The sequence below is a fragment of the Eschscholzia californica genome, unplaced genomic scaffold (genome assembly GCF_041429995.1).
Source record: "Eschscholzia californica isolate CP2 unplaced genomic scaffold, dmEscCali1.0.p SCAF_3, whole genome shotgun sequence".
Lineage (NCBI taxonomy): Eukaryota > Viridiplantae > Streptophyta > Magnoliopsida > Ranunculales > Papaveraceae > Eschscholzia > Eschscholzia californica.
In genome coordinates, this window is record NW_028238420.1 from 25,887,159 (window position 1) to 25,909,335 (window position 22,177).

Consider the following 22,177-nt stretch of genomic DNA (forward strand, 5'->3'; position numbering starts at 1 on the left):
TTTAGTTTCCTTTGACTAAATCGATGGAGCTACTAAATAGGCAACTGTTCACCTCTTATTTCTCCAATAAATAGGTGAGTTTGTTGGACGGATTCCCACTTTTATTCGATGAAACCCACTTAGTTTACTTGCCAAGGGAACCATTAAATAGAATATTTCTTTAATACCTAAGTTTTTTTTTTAGAAAACTCCTATACTTTTAAATTCTTTATAGTTGTTATTTCTATTTTACCTTCCAATCTACCATTATATACTAAAATCCTAATTTTAATCTAAATAAGAATCAAAGATACGGAAGTTATAAATTTTAGTAGTCGTGTTCCCTTGAAAAACCGCAATCTCATCTTTTCTTTGTCGTGACATCAAAATAAGTCATGGAGAGATACTTTAAACGAAAATTTATGGATGATATCTTGTTGCCATCACCACCAATAGAACAAGAAAATAACAAAGACAAGAACGTTGAAGAAAATCATGATGATATCTTGTTGCCATCACCACCAATAGAACAAGAAAATAATTCAAAAGATGCAAATAAAGAAATTGACCTTACTACTCTTCCTGCAGATCCTGGATGTCGAACACGTATTTTAGATTATCATCCTAATGTTCGAGACCAAGTTCGAAGAACATATCTACTAAAAGGACCTTGTCAATTTCGAAATCATAATTTTCCTATGACAAAATTTGGAAAAAGGGAGCGAAAGTTTAGTCCAACTTGGTTTAATGATTATTCTAATTGGTTAGAATATAGTATATCTAAAGATGTTGTATTCTGCTTGTATTGTTATCTATTTGTTGATGGTGGTGATTCGTTTACCGTGGAGGGATTTTCAAATTGGAACAAAAAAGAAAGGTTAAAGTGCATGTAGGAGGTCCCAATAGTGCTCATAATAATGCAGTAAGAAGTGGTGAAGATTTATTACGAGAGAAACAACACATAGGTATATCATTGCACAAACAGTCGGATAAAATTCGGAAGAATTATAGAGTTCGATTGAATGCATCAGTTGATTGTGTTCGTTTTCTTTTAAGACAAGGTCTTCCATTTCGTGGACATGATGAATCTGAACACTCAAGCAACCGAGGAAATTTTGTCGAATTGTTAAAGTGGTATAGGGATAAAATGAGGATATAAAAGCTGTCACCATGGAAAATGCTCCAGAAAATCTAAAATTGGTGACACCTGATATTCAAAAGGACATTGCGAATGCAATTTCATTTGAAATCATCAATGCAATTGTTAGAGAAATTGGTGAGTCTAGATTTTCCATTCTTGTTGATGAATCTCGTGATATATCAACAAAAGAGAAAATGGCTATTGTATTGCGTTATGTGAATAAGGGTCAAGTAATTGAACGTTTTGTTGGTATTGAGCATGTTAGCAGTACAACGTCTGCCTCGCTTAAGGAAGCTATTGACAGTTTCTTTTCCAAGCACGGATTAAGTATTTCAAGATTGAGAGGACAAGGATACGACGGGGCAAGCAATATGCAAGGTGAGTTTAATGGTCTTAAAGCACTTATTTTAAAAGAAAATAGTTGTGCATATTTCGTTTACTGCTTTGCTCATCAACTTCAATTAGCTGTTGTTGCTGTGGCGAAGAATCATACAGAAACCAACGATTTATTTACTTTGGTTGCTAATGTTGTTAATATTGTTGGAGGATCACCAAAACGTCGTGATATTATTCGCGAGAAACATGTTGATGTTATTTTAGAGGCCCTAGGTAACAATGAACTTTCTAGTGGACAAGGGTTGAATCAAGAAACAACTCTTACACGAGCTGGTGATACACGTTGGGGATCACATCACAAGACTTTATCAGGAATGATTAATATCTTTTCATCTATAATTGATGTACTTGAGGTTGTGGCCGTTGACAACAAATCTGACCACAAATTTACAGCAAAAGTTTTATTAAGTTCTACTCAGACATTCAGTTTTGCTTTATCTCTCCATCTAGCAAAAAATATATTGGGAATCACAAATGATTTGTCACAAGCATTACAAAGAAAAGATTAGGAGATTGTGAATGCTATGAAGTTAGTAAAAATATGCAAGTTACGACTACAAGATATGCGAGATAGTGGTTGGGATTCTTTGCATATTCATGTGACTTCTTTTTGTGAAAAACACAACATTGAAGTTCCTAATATGGATAATGTGTTCAGACGTGAAGGTCGTCCGAGACGTAATACTCAAGAAACCACAAATATGCATCATTACCGTGTTGAGTTTTTTTATGCAGTCGTTGATATGCAACTTCAGGAGTTAAATAATCGATTCAATGAGGTGAACACTGAGTTGCTTATTTGTCTAGCTAGTATGAATCCAGTCGACTCATTTGCAGCATTTGATAAGAAAAATTTGACCCGCCTTGCTGAATTTTACCCACAAGATTTCTCTAATACAGATTTAATGGTGCTTGAAGACCAACTTGAGAGTTATATAATTGATATGAAGTCTAGCGATGAGTTCATAGGATTGAAAGGGATCGCTGATCTTGCAAAACAAATGGTAGAGAAAAGAAAAGATAAGGTGTACCCGCTTGTTTACTTACTATTGACATTGTCATTAACACTTCCAGTTGCAACTGCTACAGTAGAAAGAGTGTTCTCTGGTATGAGTATTGTGAAAAACAGATTACGAAATCGAATGGGAGACGAATGGATGAATAATAATTTACTTGCGTACATTGAAAAGGATGTATTTAATACTATTGATAATGAAGTTATTATGCAACAATTTCAGAAGATGAAAACTCGTCGAGGACAACTATAAATATGTAAATAGGTAAAATATTATGAATAAATAAAAGTCATTTTCTTATAGCATATGAAATTGTTATTTTTTTTAACTTAAATGCGCCCCCACATCGAAAAAATCCTGGCTTCGCCACTGCTTCGGAAAAAAACAGAGATTGTTTCTTTTTCACTAAAAGAGTACGGAGATCTGAAAATGAAACTCAATCTAATTGTTGCACTCCAGGTGGGTATTGGAGGGCAACCACGGCAAGCCAACCTATCAGAAGCAGAAAAGATAAAATAGAAATGGGGACGAAGAACACTTTGGTTTACTACAATGGGAATTCCTTGAAATCTACTAAAACAAATTTCATCATGCATGAATACGTATTAACTACTACTGCCACCACCTCTAAGGTACATATGTAAAGAAAAACTTACTAGTCATAATGTTACTGCTTCAATCGGTTTTACATTTAGTTGTATTTTAATTAATTAACTTTATTGATTAGCTTTGGGTTTTTAAAATATATTAGATATAACCCGTGCCTCCGGCACGAAATTTTTAATTGAGCGCTTTACATGTACGCGGATAATTGTTACATTGTTTAATGTAGTTTTGTTGTAAATTTAAGAAATCTACTAAACAATTGTTATTCATTGTTTAATGTGGTTCCAGTCAAGACTAAGACTTTTCAGACGCAAATCACCCTCTAATATATAGTTGGTTTCCCACTAAAATATAGTTGTTTTAATCATTAGATTACAAAGGGCTTTCTAGCTCCCTAAAATAAATTTAATCCTAAAGTAAAACTGAAACTTGAATTTGTTGGAAATTTTGGTATAACTAACCTAATTGATATACTATTAAATAATCAAAATGAAGAATTCAACAAAACCACTACTCATAATTTATGAATTCTTCAAGAAAATGAGAGACGTATATTAACGAGAGACGTTTATGAAATACTAACAAAAAAAGAAAATGCTAAATGAAAATATCAATTGGATTCTTACGATTGATGTATATGATTTCAGAAAGAAACTAACAAAATAAAAGGAATTCGAATTCTTGAAAGAAAAACCCACCTAAGACATAACTTCCCTAGCATAGCAAGACAATAAAGAAGTAAATCAGATAATAGGACGTAGACTAGAAACCTACACTAAAGTCCGAATCGCACATTGAAAGTAGAGACTGAGAATTACGAAAGTTACAAACAAAAACCTAATCTTCACCATTTACAACGAGACAATCCATTCTTCTACTCCTTCTGAAGCTTAATACCACCAACATTAGGACCGCCTATTAACTCATTGACGATTTCCTCTTTCATCTCTTTGTTTATCAAGTTTTGAATACTGAAAAGTAGATCTAATGCTCAACTATCCACCCACCTTCTTTGAACAATCTTCCAGTAGCTATGAGGCTCATTTTCATATCAAATGTTTGTTGAACCACGTACCTATTCTGCAAATGACTGAATTTAACTTCACTCATCATCTCCAAGTTCATTGTTGTCGGTTTCGACAAATCTATCTGAAATGTTGTTGTTGGAACATTAACTTATTCCATAATCCATAATTTTTTCTACTTTAAATATCTCCATTACTCTATCCATTGATCTTTTCCTTAGAGCATCTCCAATGCAACACTCAAACTCTAAATCTTAGAGTACCACATAGGATTTTTTAGAGTTTTTCTTTAAAATTCATCTCCAATACAAAACTCAACAAGAATCTCTAAAGTGATGTGTCAAGATTTATTTTAGGGATCTTTAAGAGGACACTGTAAATTTAGAGTGTCCTCTTGAGATTCTCTAAGTGCTACATAAGCAAATCTATAAGTTTTAAACCAAAATATAGGTCTTTAGAGTTTTCTTGAGTCTTGCATTGGAGAAGGTTTTCAAATAGTATTGGAAACGAGATATTCTCTGCACAATTCCCTCTATATAATTCCTTTTTATTTTGTCCCTATGTTTAGCAACCTTATATATTTTGCATTCCCAATTCTGTATTTATTTCCTTGGTCTTGGTATGTTTTGTATCAATCAAAAAATACACAGAATAACAAGAACTTTTACCATCGAATTCTTGATGGCATCAGAGCAGTACTAAACCGATCCTGACCAGCACCTCCTCGTAATGGCAGGAGACAAGAATGAAGCTAACCCAAAAACAGAAGTCGGTTTGGATGTGAGTTCGCCTCTATACATCCATCCGTCTGACTACCCAAAACAACTTCATGTCAATGACAACCTCACCGACAGCAACTACGATGATTGGTCCCAAGAGATGCTCAACTTCCTCTTTGCCAAAAACAAAGTAGGACTCATTGACGGTACCCTGAAGAAACCCGACAAGACAGCTCCAAACTACATGGCCAGACGCCATGGTGAAGGGTTGGTTAACCACGGCTATGGAAAAAGATATCAGAAGCAGTGTGAAGTATGCTAATACCAGTGCTGAGATTTGGAATGACATTCTTGAGAGACTTGGAAAAGAAAGTGCCCCTAGGGCATATGAATTGAAACAAACGCTTACCGGTGTGAAACAAGACGGTTCCTCTGTCTCCTCATACTAAACACGACTCCGTAGCCTATGGGATGAAATACAATCTGTGTTACCTATTCCTCGGTGCACCTGCAACGGTTGTACTTGTGAAGTTGGGAAGAAATTAAGTGAACATTTTGAGAAGGAAAAGCTGTATCAGTTTCTAATGGAGTTAGACAGTGAATTTTCTGTCATAAAAACCCAAACCCTTGGCCTAAAACCCACACCGAATCTGGGAAGTGCCTACCATCTTGTTGTCGAGGATGAGCAACAAAGAATCATATCCGCAGAAAAAAGAGCGACACCTGAGACCATTGCTCTCAAGGCCTACACACCCAACCGGCGCGACACGAATCGGAAAGATAAGGCTGCCTTTAAGGAACCGAAACATGGAGAAGTTGTTGAGCACTGTGATTTCTGTAATAAAGATAGGAACAACAAGAATGGATGCTTCAAGAAGATTGGGTACCCGGATTGGTGACCGGGTATTAAAGGGAAACGAGAAGAAGCTAAACCGAAGGCATCATGTGTCGTGACCGATTCCAGCCCCATACCAGGTCTGACAAACAACCAATACCAGATTCTTTTGAACCATTTTTCTGATGATGGAGATGGCACTAAAGACAACGCCATTCACATAGCCAATATGGCAGGTAAGTTTTATCAGAACGACGAATGGGTAGTGGAATCGGGAGCCACCGAACACATTACCCATAAAATTGAAATACTTGAAAACAAAACAATTAGTAGAAAAGAGCAACCTGTCTATATTCCCAATAGGGATGCCGTACCCGTAGAGGGAAAGGGCGATTGCACCTTACAAGATGGGGTTAAAATAAAAGATGCTCTTTATGTTCCTAATTTCAATTGTAATCTTCTTTCGGTTGGACGGTTAATCGACAATCTTCAGTGTTTTGTGACCTTTTTCCCTGGTTTTTGTATCATGCAGAAGCTCAACACGAAGGACTTGATTGGTGCAGGTAAGAGGATAGAGGGTCTATACCGAATGGAGATGGTTGACAATAAAAGACGAGCTATGATGATAACTGGAGACGTTTGGCATAAAAGGTTGGGTCATGCCTCTGCTGAAAAACTCAATGGGATTGATTTTATTGAACGTATTTCCTTTAATGAATTTTGTGACTCTTGTTTAAAGGCAAAACTTACTAGATGTCCTTTTCCAACTAGTGTTTCAAAGACCAATGAATGTTTTGAATTATTGCATTGCGACATTTGGGGAAGGTATCACACACCTTCCTTTACAGGAGCACGTTATTTTTTAACTTTGGTTGATGATTATAGTAGAAGTGTTTGGGTGTTCCTTTTAAAACACAAATATCAAGCAAGTGATAGTTTAAAATCTTTCTGTAATATGGTTAAAATACAATTTGGGAAAACGATCAAGCGGATTAGAAGTGACAACGGGGGTGAGTTCACATCCAATGACATGTCTTTCTTTTACAAGGAACAAGGGATATTACTTGAAACAACTTGCCCCCACACTCCTCAACAAAATGGGGTGGTGGAGCGGAAGCACAGACACTTACTCGAAATTGCTCAAGCATTAAGGTCCGAAGCCTGTCTTCCCAAAAGATTCTAGGGTGAGTGCGTGCTGACAGTCGCGTACATTATAAACCGGCTTCCCTCTAGAGTAACCAACAACAAAACCCCCTATGAGCTTCTATACAATCAAAAACCCGACTATGATCTTATGAGAGTTTTTGGTTGTCTCACATACTATTGGAACATCGATACGAAAGGGGACAAGCTCGAATTGAGGGGGAAGCCCGGCGTGCTTCTAGGATATCCACATGGTACGAAGGGATACAAAGTTCTTGACATCAAAACAGGAAAAATTATTGTCTCTAGAGATGTAAAGTTTTATGAAGACAAATTCCCTTTTAGTGAGTTTGAAAAGGAAAAGGATGAGGTAGATGTCTTTGAATGGCCATACAAACCTTACTTTTCAGAAAATTAAAGGGGTCCATATGAAGAAAATAGAAATGAAGAAGACATTGGGCCAAATGAAGACGAAAACCCACATGATGAACCGGACCCAGTTTTGCAGGTTTAGCCCGCTGTCATTGATCAGAATACTCAGGCCTCCATTGAGCCAAGTGTTGAAGCCCAAGATGAAGCCCCACCGCCTGATCAGTCTAGGCCTGAACTGTCTAGGCCCAAAAGGAACCGATCACAGCCAGCTCGTCTCAGTGATTACAATGTCAATCTCCCTCCATCGGAAGACCATACCAATCCCGCATCAACTGAAGAATCCTCAACGGTATACCCCTTGTCCAACTTTGTTTCTTATTCAAAATTTTCTAATACTCACAAAGCTTTCCTAACGGCCATCGACTCCAATGATGAGCCAAGAAATTTTAGACAAGCTGTACAGGATAACAGATGGAAGGAAGCCATGATAAAAGAAATCTAAGCTCTTGAAAAGAATGGTACGTGGACTCTTGAAAACTTACCGGAAGGAAAACGGGTCATTGATTCGAAATGGGTTTATAAAGTTAAGTATAAGCCAAGTGGAGAAGTGGAACGATACAAGGCGCGTCTCGTGGCCAAAGGTTTTACCCAAATGGAAGGAGTAGACTACCATGACACTTTTGTCCCAGTTGCCAGGATTGTCACGGTTAGAACACTCCTTGCTGTTGCAGTCAAAAGAAATTGGATGATCCACCAACTCGACGTTAATAAAGCCTTTCTTCATGGAGATGTACATGAAGAGGTCTATATGAAGATACCATAGGGTTTTTCAAGGGAAGGAGAAACAAGGTTCTGTAGATTGAGAAAGTCCGTTACGGGTTAAAGCAAGCCTCCCGAAATTGGTACTAAAGATTCACTAGTTTTCTTCTTGCTCTCGGATTCAAACAATCCAAGGCCGACCACTCACTCTTCAGTTTTAAAGAAGGGAACAACTTCATGGCTGCCTTGATATATGTGGATGATGTTATTGTAGCAGGCAATGACCCTCAAAAAATCAGTGATACCAAAGACAAACTCAATAAAGAGTTCAGTATTAAGGATTTGGGGAATCTAAAATACTTCCTCGGCATTGAGGTTGCTTGCACATCTGAAGGTATTGTTCTAAGTCAACGAAAGTATACCTTAGACATACTGGAAGATTGTGGCCTTCAAGGATGCAGACCGAGTGCCTTCCCAATGGAACAGAATCTGAAGTTGGAAAAGGATAGTGTCGAACGTAAAGTGGATGCCAGCCGTTATCGTCGCATAGTGGGAAGATTATTGTACTTGCAAGCTACGAGACCTGACATCGCTTACTCTGTAAATGTCCTAAGTCAATTTGTTGCTGATCCGAGACAAAACCACCTGGACGCTGCATATCGCGTCTTGAGGTACTTAAAGGCATTCTTTTCCCTCGTGAAGAAGGATACAATCTCACGGCCTACAGTGACTCAGACTGGCTTGGATGTCCTTTCAATAGAAAGTCACGAACAAGGTACCTAGTCCTTCTTGGAGGTACACCAATTTCCTGAAAAACCAAGAAACAGTCCGTGGTCTCACGCTCTTCCGCAGAAGCAGAACCGTTCTATGGCAGCAACAGTCAGTGAAGTCTTGTGGTTAAGATGGCTCTTAAGTGAATTGGATATTACATCTAACGGACCAACTCCCCTTTTCTGTGACAATCAGGCGGCTAGACACATTGCTAACAATCCCGTCTTTCATGAAAGAACGAAACACGTCGAAATGGATTGTTATTTTGTTCGAGAAGGAGTAGAGTCCAAGGAGTTCAACCGATGGCCATTAGTACAAAACTACAGATAGCCGATCTTCTCACCAAAGGATTGGGGACACAACAACTCAGATCACTACTTGACAAGCTGGGCTTTAAGACTTACACGCTCCACCTTGAGGGGGAATATTGGAAACGAGATATTCTCTGCACAATTCCCTCTATATCATTCCTTTTTATTTAGTCCCTATGTTTAGCAACCTTCTATATTTTGCATTCCCAATTCTGAATTTATTTCCTTGGTCTTGGTATGTTTTGTATCAATCAAAAAATACACAGAATAACAAGAACTCTTACCATCAAATTCTTGAAATAGAGTGTCTCTAAATGGCCAAATAGGAAAAAGACCATTTAGAGATCCAATTTTCACTCTTGACACATAGGATTTTTAGAGTTTTTCTTGAGTCTTGCATTGGAGATGCTCTTACCTTGCACATGAGATTATGAGTCGCCCATCTTTCTTTCTGACAGTTTAAGTTGATTCATTGAAAGTGAAGCAAAATCCACTGAAACATAGCAAATAAATAGGCCAGTGAATCCTAAATCAGTAAATTGATACATGACAAACCAAATTGGATCACTCCAAAACATTGGTTTCAATTAGATGCAAATCCATTACAAACCTAAATCAGAAAATTGATACGTTACAAACCTAAATCCTAAATAATTATTTTAAACCTAACCTATACCGACTTAAATTATCTGAGTAAAGAGAAACCTAACCCTAAACCGATTGAATCTTGTTCAAATAGCCTTATGATGCAAACATGAAAGAAGAAATTGTTAGACATGAAGCATAAACCTAAATAGAACTTACTTGAAATCAAAATTTCTTGAGACGACTTAGAATAAACTACAAATTAAACAAAAAGGAAGCATAAATTTGACTCATGAAGACTTCAATAAATAAGAAAGAAGAAATCGAAATAAAACTTACTTGAAATCAAAATTCTATGAGTCGGCCTAGAAGTGAAGAAGGTGTCTTGTGAAGATGGAAAGAAATGAGATTTTATAGAGGTTTATGTCTGCCTTGTAACTGATCATATGAAGATGGAACCGAGGGAGAATTTATAGAGGTATATGTGTACCTTGAAATTAGTGATGAAGGTTATGAAAGGAGATTCAATGAAAACTAAATGGTATTTAAACACCTATTTAATAATTTGTAACAGCTAGGATTATAATTGATAATCCTAGAGGTATAATAGATGTTGCAGTTCGATGAATAGGTTGTATGCAGAATTCACATCAACAAATATAGTTCATCAAAGATCTCAATATCAGTAAAGAAAAAATCCATCAACAACAACGATCTCTTACTTTCATCATTGTCACAAACTCTACCCTACACAAATGAAAGAGTGCTTATAAACCACCAAAAACTGATGACAACAAAACCTGAATTAATGGAGAAAGAAACAATAGATGAGGGGAAAGAAGAAAAGAAAGATGAATTGTGGATGGAGCTCGAAGAAGCTAAGGAGGAAGAGGAAGCAGAAGTTCTTGATATGTGGAAGGAGTTATACGAAGAACTAAAGCATGTCTAGGTGTAAAACTAGTCCTCTTAATTTAGTAGTCAGTTGAAGAATTATATGTAACGTATGATTAATAAAAGACTAATATAGGACTCGGTTAGAAGTAGAGTTAATGTATTTAGGAGAACTACATTGCACTTGAACCAGTTGAAGTCTGTTTAGTCCGACTCCTCATTGGTATGTAGGCAGCCCTAAAGTTACCTGGGTTTAGTGCTGTTATATAATAAACAAAGAAAAAATGTTACAGGAAATCGAGAATCAGTGTTGTCTTACTGTAAAGATATATACTAGAGTTCCAACGCATATCCAAGGATATGTAGCTCTGCCATTAGACTCTTTGCACACCTGGGTGAATCCTGTAGTTTGCAGTTTCAGACTTTCAGTTATCATCTAATTTCATCTGCGATCATCTATTTTACTTCTATTGACTACAGATGAATAGGGATATACTTATAAAGATGGTTGGTACTGTTCGAAAGGGTGGAAAGAGTAGTGTAAAAAGGTTAGCTGAGTTTCTCCTCAATATATGTTCTAAGTTCTGAAAAATAGTACCTTTTGTTAGTTTTGGGCTGCAGGTGGTTAACTTTATGTTTTCCAGGACTTGTAGTAAGATATCTTTTTATTACAAATTCATGGGGCAAATATAAATTGACTTAAAGTTTCCTTTTCCAACAACTTAGTTTGATAGTGCTTTATTTCCACTGTTCTTTATACCACATATAGGCTCATTAGTTATATTTTGCTTATTTGAAAGAAGAAGGCAGTTCACGAAACAACCACCACAGATGACAAAAGACTCCAAAGCACTCTTAAGAGAGTAGGTGTGAATGCAATTCCATCCATCGAGGAAGTTAACATCTTTAAGGATGATGTCGCCATATAATTCTTAAACCAAAATGTAAACTTCACGGAAAGCGCGCATGTACTTTATTTGGATTGGGCCATCTTGAAGTGGTTGTTGTGTTCCCTTTTTAAGTTATTTGGTACGTGTTCCTTTGTTTCACTGCAAGCTTCAAATGCCGCCAACACTTGGGTTGTTAGTGGATCTCCCCAAACGAAAAGTACGCTCTTCATTACCTTCATATATGTCCTAGACATTCTTATGTTGTCAAGTGGTGTTCTTTTTTATTGTATAAATTTGACTCACGTGAGTTTGAATTGTTGGGATCTGAATTTGTCTATCTTGTTTTGGATAGAGGCACAATACTCTTTTAAGGTTATTTTAGACAACAAGCTCTTAATTCAAATTATTTTATGTATAACCCATATGGCGTCAGAATCAGCTCGAGTTGGATATATAACAAACATCTTGAAATCTGACACGTGCATCTACTAAGATCTCGAGTTATATTTACAGGCCGAAGTCTAATTTCTAATTGTTGTAACTTTGGTAGTATTGCACTTCATTTATAGTCAAAGTGTTTATAGTCAGTAACCAGCGCCTTGTTCAGGCTGGTGAATGAAATTTTAATAAGTTTCTTGAAGTACTTTCATCCTTGTATGCTTAAAAAGCACTTTGTTTAACATTTCTTTGTTTGGTTCAGAATTGCAAGATATTCTCCCTGGAATCATCAATCATATTGGATTTATTAATTTGACTGAATGCCTCTTTCATTAATCAAGATCTCTTTAAATAATACAAGGCTGTGCATGATAATAGGAAACTAGTTAATATAATACAGCAACTTTCCTAAGATAATGAGATTTGCTATCTTTACAATATAATCGCTAGTTAATATAATACAGCAACTTTCCTAAGATAATGAGATTTGCTATCTTTACAATATAATCGCTATTACACCCCCGCAGTCGAATCGGGAGGTTGACGGACGTTGAGACTGGATCGAAAGTCATCGAACAAGATGCGTGGCAAACCCTTCGTGAAGATGTCCGCCACTTGATAGCGAGAAGGCACATGCAAGACACGAACACACCCCCGCTGTACCTGCTCTCGAACAAAGTGGATGTCGAGCTCGATATGTTTCGTCCGCTGGTGCTGAACAGGGTTACCGGATAAGTAAATGGCGCTGACATTGTCGCAGTAGATTAAGGTAGCTTTGAGGAGCGGTTGGTGTAGTTCGAGCAATAGATTGCGAAGCCAGCATATCTCAGACACAACATTAGCAACCCCTCTGTATTCAGCCTCGGCACTAGACCGTGACACAGTTGGCTGACGTTTGGAAGACCAAGAGAGTAAGTTGTCTCCAAGGTAGACGCAGTAGCCGGATGTAGAACGGCGCGTATCAGGACAGCAAGCCCAGTCGGCATCAGTATATGCACGAAGTGATATGTTGGGAGCAGGGGTGAGAGAAAGACCATAGTCCGTAGTACCCTGTATGTACCGAATAACCCGCTTTAGAGCGTTCCAGTGATCATCTGTGGGAGAGTGCATATGCATGCAAATCTGTTGAACAGCATAAGAGATGTCGGGACGTGTGAATGTGAGGTACTGGAGAGCACCTGCCAAACTGCGGTAAGTGGTAGGATCATGAAATGGAGTAGAACCTGTGGTGCCCAGCTTGGGACCAGTGTCAACCGGTGTAGCAACCGGTTTGCACGAGTCCATTGCTGCCCTGTGGATGATGTCTCGTGCGTATGTCTGCTGAGATAAAAATAGACTATCACCGGTCCCCGCAACTGAAATACCCAAGAAGTGAGATAAGGGGCCCAAGTCTTTCATAGCAAATTCAGCAGACAAGGACGTCATCAAGCGACGACGAAGGGCATCAGAAGAGGTGGTGAGGATGATGTCATCCACATAAAGAAGCAAGTAGGCAGTGTCCGGACCCTGATGATAGATGAATAGAGATGTGTCCGATTTGCTTTGAATAAAGCCCTGCAACAAAACAAAATCAGTAAAACGCTGGTACCAGGCACGTGGAGCTTGCTTCAAACCATAGAGGGACTTCTTTAGTTTGCAGACATAGCCGGGGAAATGGGGATCCCGAAACCCCATGGGTTGATGCATATAAACTGTCTCTTCCAAAGTGCCATGAAGGAAGGCGTTAGTAACATCCAATTGATTAATCATCCAAGAACGAGATAGAGCCAAGGTCAAAATGAGGCGAATGGTTGCCGGTTTAACAACCGGACTGAAGGTCTCACCACAATCGACACCAACCTGTTGACTGCGACCATCACAAACCAGGCGAGCTTTATACCTCTCCAAACTACCATCCGAACGAAACTTATGTTTAAAGAGCCACATACATCGAATAATGTTCATGTCAGGTTCACGAGGAACCAACTCCCAAGTCTCATTGTTAATAAGTGCACTAACCTCATTGGTCATGGCGCTGAGCCATTCAGGTGATGACAAGGCAACCTGTGGGGATTTGGGAATAGGCACAATAGTGGAGGTGTGGAGATTAAATTGTTGCTTGGGTTTGGTGATGCCGTCCATGGCACGAGTGCGCATGGTGCGGGTCGGTGGTGGGTTTGGGTGGTGGTGGGCCTGTAGAGGTGGTTCGGTGGGTTGGGCCGTATGAGGTGGGGGAATGTGGGCCGGATCTGGTTCGGGTGTACGGGAAGGAGAGGGAGGGCGAGTGGGAAAGCCGGGTGGAGAAGTAGGTGCCGGGCCAGTGGGCTGGCCAGGAGTGGGCTGAGCCCGTTTGGGGCGACGGGAGTAAGTGAGTGGAGGAGGCGGGGTAGGCCGGTTGGGGGGCTGGGTGTTGGGCCGAGTTTGAGTGGTGGGCTGATGTGAATTTTGAGGAGAGGGGTCGGGTATGGCAGTGGGCTGTGGAGCGGGAGACGGGCTAAGGTGGTCCCAAAGGAGGGGGTTTAGGCCGTGGGAGAGGAAGTTGTAAGAGTCGGGTTGGGTTGGTAGTGTGGTGGAGTAGGGAAAGATTGTCTCTTCGAATTGAACGTGTCGAGAGATGAAGATAGAATTTGTGGTGAGGTCTAAGCATCGGTAACCGCGATGGTTCGGAGGGTAACCGATGAAGACACAAGGTTTGGATCGGTTGGCAAGCTTGTTAATGGTGGTGGAGGGGGTTAGGGGGTAGCATAGACACCCGAACACACGAAGGTGGTCATAGGTGGGGTCACATTTATATAAACGTGAGGTGGGGGAGAGAAATTGGGTATGTTTGTTGGGGATGATGTTAAGGAGGTAAGTTGCGGTTTCAAGGGCGTATTGCCAAAATGATGGTGGCAATGAGGACTGGGCAAGCAGAGAGCGTATCATATTATTAATTGTTCTAATTTTGCGCTCAGCTTTACCGTTTTGGGAAGAGGTATAGGGGCAGGAAAAACGGAAGTGCATGCCGTTGGTACGGCAAAAATTATGGAAGGCGGTGTTATCATATTCTTTACCATTATCGCATTGAAATTGTTTGATTTTGTTACCAAATTGAGTGGTGATGTAATTGTGAAAAATGGTGAAAATAGAAAACACATTGGATATATTAGTGAGAGGGAAGGTCCAAAGAAAGTTTGTAAAGTCATCGAAAAACAAGACATAATACCGGTGACCCCCGGTGCTAGGCACGGGAGACGTCCAAAGATCGCTGTGAATGATATCAAAAGGTAAAGAAGTACGATTACAAGAATCATAAAATGGCATGCGCACACTTTTACCAAAAACACAAGCTTGACATAATGGTTTGTCATGTTTATTAGATGAACTCGAAACAGATAAAGGTAAAGTATTTAAAATGGAGGAACTCGTGTGCCCAAGGCGTTGATGCCAACGTTCTTGAGTGGTGGCCACGAAAGCAGAGGAGGTGGTGGAAGGAAGCGGTGCTGTCAGCGGGTACAGATCTCCCGAGCTATTGCATCGGAGGAGGTGGGCCTTGGTCTTGAGATCCTTCACAGTAAAACCGAAAGGGTCAAATTCAATGGATAATGAATTGTCAGTTGTAAGTTTACGGACAGAGATAAGATTTTTAACAAGGTTTGGGGCATAAAGGACATTGTTTAATTTAAAGGGTGGGAATGGGGGCGGTAGGGTGAGGTTGCCTTGACCAATCACGGGAATGGTCATCCCATTACCAACTATAATGTTTTTGTTAGTGCAAAAATTAAAAGAAGACGGGAAGCGGTTACCTTGTGGGGATTGCATGTGACCGGATGCACCAGTGTCCATGACGCCATGAGGGTCCTGCTGTTGGAGAGATAAGGCATAGAGGGCTTGTTGGATATCGTTGGGGGTCAGCGTGGCCGTGTAGGCCTGATCAGGAGCTGGGCCAAGGATGCCTGCTGAACTGTTGCCGGTCCTAGGTGCAGACGGGTAGGGACAGGGCGGCACTCCGGAGTGTGCGGCCGAGTTATTGCTGCTGGCCTGCATAAGCGAACTCCACTGATTTGCGGTCCAAGAATTAGGGACCACGATGTAGGGGTGTTGAGTGGAGTTGTTGACAGAGCGGCCGCCACGAGAGGTGCCTTTGCCACGAACAGGAGCCCTGGACCTGCTGCGATTGCTGGAACGGTTGGAGGCAGCAGCAGCAGAGTCGCTGGTCAAGGTGGTAGCGGCTAGGGCAGTAGCCGATGTGGCTGCAGCCCGAGCAGAGAGGGTTTTCTTGTTAGATTCGGCCATGGTGAGGCGGGAGCGACATTCGCTGAACGCGGGAAGAGGGTCCCGGTTTTGAAGAACTGTGGAGATGCTTTCATAGGCCTCGGTTAGACCGGACAGAAGCTGAGTAACAAGGCGTTGGTTGTCTACGGGAGCACCAACGCTGTTCAATTGTTCCGCAAGGTGCTTCACTTGTTGACAGTAGGCAGCCATATTGGGAAAAGCGTCTAGGTGAATGTTCGAGAACTGTTGCTGAAGATGGATTTGGCGGGCAAGTTTGTTGTCATTGAAGTGTTCAGCGATGGCTGCCCAGGCTTCGTGAGCCGTCTGTCCGGGGACGAGAATGATATGGTGAAGAGGTTTGGATATTGTGCCATAGATCCATTGCAAGACCAAGGCGTCAAGGCGAGACCATAAGGCATCGGCTTCTGCCTTGGCTGCAATAATCCTGGCCGCATCAGCGTCAGACGAGGAGGTGGGTGTAGCGGCTGCAAGGGGACGAGGCTGCAGATGATGGTACACCTGGTAGGCACGACAGTGGACCTCGAAGAGGGCTGTCCAGGTGGTGTAGTGGGCTGATTCATCTTCCAGAATCAAGGGTATGACATTCTTGATATTGGTGACGGTCATGGCTGGGTGTATTTTAGTATCCAAGAGGTCAGACATGGTGCAGAAAATGAGGGCAGAATGGAGGAGAAATGCGGAAGGGTAGTGGGTGAGAGGCTGCCGGCGGCAGAAAGAGTTGAGGAGGCCGGCGGCAGGAATAGGGTTACAGGCAGGAATTGAGGAGGTCGGATACCATATTGGATTTATTAATTTGACTGAATGCCTCTTTCATTAATCAAGATCTCTTTAAATAATACAAGGCTGTGCATGATAATAGGAAACTAGTTAATATAATACAGCAACTTTCCTAAGATAATGAGATTTGCTATCTTTACAATATAATCGCTAGTTAATATAATACAGCAACTTTCCTAAGATAATGAGATTTGCTATCTTTACAATATAATCGCTATTAAATCAGTTGGGTACGTGATATTCTTTCGCTTGTTTCCCTACATATTTTTTACAACTTCTTCATCTACTTTATTAATAGCTTGCATCCTAATTTAGAATATGTTGTTGCCGAAAAATCCGTATACCTCATAATTTCTTCTTACACTTCGCTTACTTTGGTGGACTTGTATTCTCTACTCAAAAAGGAGGTTTCTTATTGGGACTTTACTTTGAATTGGGGGACTATGATCACAACATTGTAAAATTTTATTCTTGACGGTGTTTCTTGATTTTTTTTTTCTCAATGTTTCTTTTTATACAACCCCTTTCCTGTATAATCAATATACTCTTCTCGAGAAAAAATTGGAAGTTGGTATTTTATCTATTGAACAGAGTCAAAAAACTTGGACAACCTGAGGAGCTTGCGGAGCAGTTCGAGAAGCAGCTGCCTGGTACAGGTGCAACAGTAGTAGTGCAAGAGGATGACGATGTTCCTGAGCTTGTTGCTGGAGAGACATTTGAAGCTGCAGCAAACGAGGGCAAAACTGCAGCGGCGGCAAACAAGCACCAAACATGAGCTGCTTAGATTTCTAGAAGAAGCTCTTTCTCTCATTTTTCTTATCAATCTCCTTGAAATCGTACTGTTTGAAGTTTATAGTAGTAGGTTTCTGTTGTTAAAGTCTGAAGAAAAATTAGTTGCAAAGCGCATCTATAATGAATGTTGGGTCAAAATCCTATATCTATTAGTCCGGAAATATTATTTTTATCTACATGTTCGGAATAACAGTCCATCTGTTTTGTTAAAAAATTGCACCATGAAGCCTGTTCAGAATAACATATATTTAGATCACGTTTTTTGTGTTTAAGAAATGTTTCTAATCTTTGCCAGTGCTCATACCATACTTCCATAGATAGTCAGTTTGGTGGTAAAAATAATTAATTTTTTTATTACTTACTGTTTTTCTTTTATTCTTCTAATAAAAATATCTTTTGATTATATATATTAAAATTATAGAAAATTGTTGTTTGGGTCAATAAATTATTAATAACAACTAAAAGAAAAGGTAAGTTGTTCTATCAAGTAAAGTTGTCAAAATATTATGGTGGCCAATACGTGGACAACTGTTTTTTTATATGAACAACTATTTTTGGGCCCGGTGCGAGTCAATTATGCTTGACTTAGTTGACTTTGATTTAATAAGGGGACAACTCAATAAAGTCTTAAATACTAACAGTTACTAACTTGTGGACCATTAACAAAATAATAGTTCAAAATTGAAAACCTAAGCGCCTTCTTTTTCATCATCTTCTTCATCATCTTCTTCTTCTTCCTTTTTCTTAGTCTTATTCTTATTCTTGTACTGCTACTAATAAACTATAGTTTCTACCACTTCCTTTTGTTTTTTATCAAGCCCTATAGTTTCTACCATTTCTCTTATTTTTTAGTAAACTATAGTTTCTACCACTTCTCTTTGTGTTTTAGTGAACTATAGTTTATACTACTTCCCTTTGTTTTTTATCAAATCCTAGATGGGTTTTAATCAAACCCTACATTGATGGGTTTTGAAAGAATACAAAACGATTTCAAGGCAAAAAATCGAAGTAAAGAAGAAATTCTCAGAATTTCGTGGGAAATCTATGAAAATATGCTAGATTTTCGTGGCAAGTTTCCTTCTGTCTTGCCAAATTTTCGTAGGAAATCTACGAAATTTGCAAGTCAGATTTTTTTTTTTTTTTTTTTTTTTTTTTTTTTTTTACAAAAACTCAGAAATTAAGATCTCTCGTGTTTTGTCGATTTTCCACGAAGCACGAGCAACTCTACTTGTTTGTAAAAAAATATAGGGTTTTGAAATTTTTGATTTCTAGGTTTTAAAAGTTTAACGAGTTTTAGGGTTTTTAGATCTGATCTTTCTGGTTAGGAATATCCTTCAACAATTTCCTTCTCTTTGTTTGATGTCATAATCTTCTCCAAAAAAATTATCTCTCTAGAAGTTTGGGTTGATGATGAAGATGAAGTAGTAGAACAAGATTAAACTTATTTAGGGTTTATGAGGAAAGAGAGAAGTGTTAAAATAATACATCTAATACAAAGAGGACTTGAGTGAAAATAATAGAGAGTTGTCCCCTTAGAAACTGGTGTCCATATAAAAAAATTAATTATTTTAGTTGTCCACATAAGATAGTTGTCCATATAAGAAAAACGGTTGTCCACGTATTGGTCACCAATATTATGGGTATTAATTTATAAAGTCCAAAAAAATATGAGAAATTATTAATCAAGTCATTTTCTAATATTTTAGTTTCCAAAATACCCTTATATACATTAAAAGTCATTTTATGTCACAAAATCCATAAATTTTAAAGATCTCTTTTTCTTCTTCTCAGTGCTTCTTCCTTCTTTTTTGAGTTCGTGATCGCCATCATCATCTTCGCCAGGTCTACATCGCCATCATCTTCTTCGTCAGATCTACATCGCCATTTCTTCGTCATCATGCTCGAAGAAGGTCAATTTGTGAAGAAGCTCTAACAATTAAAAGGGGAAACACCGCGCAATCAGGTAGGCAAGGGAAATTACTTGACCACCGGAATTCAAGAAAAAAAACACTCAGATTCTGATTTCATTTTCTGTCACTAGAAGACATCATTATATCTAGATTGATGATGAGATGTGAGCTCTTTGTGTGTTCAAATATTGACATATTTGTTAAAGACGAACACCCACTCTTCACATGATGAGCCGTGACCCTAAAAAAAAACTTTCTATGTTTTTTTAAAACTTGACTTGCCAAATCTGGAGACGAATGATTGACAATGAACCGTGACTGTAAAAATAAGGTTAGTATAAGGGACAACCACTCTTCAGATGCATCATTTTGAGGACGGATAATGGTTGTATTCAAATTTCAATCTACAACAACAAAAGAGTACAAAAATCAGTCTCCTTCTACAGTTCCAAAATATAGATACCCTAACCCTAATTTCACTAATTTATTTAGATATTGATATTCTTCCTCGCCTATGATCTTGTACTTCTTAGTCTTCTTCAATCTTCTTCTTATTCGATTTTTCTTCTTCTCCAAAGAAACCCTAACACCAGATTCCAATTTCTAAATTTGCAAACCGAGTATGCAAAGTTTTCAAACCCAGTTTTAAACTGTGAAATCAGGGATTCTTTTTAAAGAAAAAGTATCGAAAGTGGATCTTCTTGGAACGATAAATGAAAAATCATTTCTAAATATATTAATTTCATAGAAATCCGACATCTCAAGGAAAAGATATGTATAAGTTCAAAGAGAAAACAAAAGAATTAGTTGCATAAAATGACAAGAAAGTATTTTAATCTTTATATGTTTTTTACTTGAATAATAATTATGAAATATTTTATATTTTTTACTTATTTTCAATATTATTTTGACCATTTTCTCATGGTATGATATGTTGCCACTTGCCTTTGCAGGCTAAATATGCATTTATTCTGAAAATTCGAAAATCACATGTTCGATTCACGTTGGGAGTGGAATCCATCATTTTTCATGCCCATATGACGGTCTCAACTCTAAGGGTCTCGATATGGTCTTTAAGACCTAAAATGTCTTAAATGATGATAGTCATCAGACTTATTTGTTTATTTATTCATTCAGGAGCGGGATGTATCTATAGTATTGAATGTAATAACTCTTGGAGTACATATAAAAATAACATCACATTTTTTTAGCTACTCACTATTAACTTTGCTAAAACAAAAACAACAAATTAATCTTACATTAATTCTTTCATTTACATTTATATCCCACATTAATTCAATAGTTTATACAAATTAATTACTAAATAAGATATATTTAATTATTTTAGTTAGTATTGATGTTGGTATTCCATAAGTAATACTTATTAATTAAAAATGATCGCGTTTTATTAATTATTAATCTATTATACAAAACAGATCTTTTTGACTAGGACACAATTAATGTAAAACAATATGACTAGGACAAATTCATAATCGGACTAGGATATAAATAATTTGATTAGGACATAATCTTAATCCTTCTTCCTCCTCCACTATCAATTGGGTTTCAACTTCCTTTAACTCCTCAAATTCTTTTCAATCTCTCTCCATCCTCTCTCTCGCTCAATGTGGTTCATTAATTCTAATTATCCAGTTTTCTAGAATTCGTGTGAAATCAAAGGACGAAATTTAACCCTTCCATCTTACCCTTCTCAAAACTGGTGGGAAACGGAACAGACAACATTTAACTCTTCCATCTAACTCTACTTTTCTTACCTCTGCCTCCTCTTCTCTTAATTTTTGTTACTCCAATTTTCTGTCAAAGTCTCTATAATTATTCCACAAATCTTATTATAACTTTATTGTTAATTTCATCTTCCGATCTAATTAGTTTTTTGTTATTCCTATCTCCAATTGTTTCATTCTTAAAATCACTAACCCAAACTTTCATCAATGACTGAATCATAATTGTATATCTCTTTTCGTCTTTCTCTCTAAAACACACAAATTTTGGGATAAAATTTCTCACATCCTTCTTTCATTACCCAGCTGAAATTTTTATTGTTGTTTGGATTCTTGGATTTCTGGTTATTGGAAAATATTGTTTCTAGATTTTGGTCTTCGACCAATCCAGGTATTGTTCTATCTTTGTCCAATCATGTAATAACTTGTTACAGTTTTAAATTGTTATGTTTTGATTTTTTTTGCAATACTTTGCTTACTCTTATACTGTTTATGTTCAATCTGGTAAGTGAAGTAAGATTCATTATTTTAATAAGTAGCACAAAACATGTTTGATAGAACTCCTCAATGAACTCCTCTCCTTGTATAGTATAAGATGCACAAAGCTTGTATGATACATTTTCTCAATGAATTGGACTTTTTGTATAATATTTTTTTTGGTGTTGTCTAATGTTATTTGGGAGGCTTCTTGATGATATAGATATTTCAGAGTTAGTTTCTTTAATCTATATCTTTGAGTCTCTTTGAGTACACAAGGCACTGGGTATATTTAAGTAAATAGAGCATGGTGATCTTTAGTATATTTGAGTACACGAGACTATTATT

General features: G+C 38.1%; 1 protein-coding gene and 2 pseudogenes across 1 annotated transcript; all 3 read left to right on the top strand.

Annotated features, from left to right (window-relative positions):
• Positions 1 to 374: 374 nt before the first annotated feature.
• LOC147549204 (uncharacterized) lies at positions 375 to 2,784 on the top strand (annotated as a pseudogene).
• A 2,355-nt stretch (positions 2,785 to 5,139) lies between these two features.
• Positions 5,140 to 5,781, top strand: LOC147549205 (uncharacterized). Its single transcript, XM_086668259.1, has 2 exons — positions 5,140 to 5,308; positions 5,414 to 5,781. The coding sequence occupies exons 1-2, from the start codon at positions 5,140 to 5,142 to the stop codon at positions 5,779 to 5,781; spliced, it is 537 nt and encodes a 178-aa protein (XP_086524385.1).
• Positions 5,782 to 11,029: 5,248 nt separating this feature from the next.
• LOC147549206 (basic transcription factor 3-like) lies at positions 11,030 to 17,683 on the top strand (annotated as a pseudogene).
• Positions 17,684 to 22,177: the final 4,494 nt, after the last annotated feature.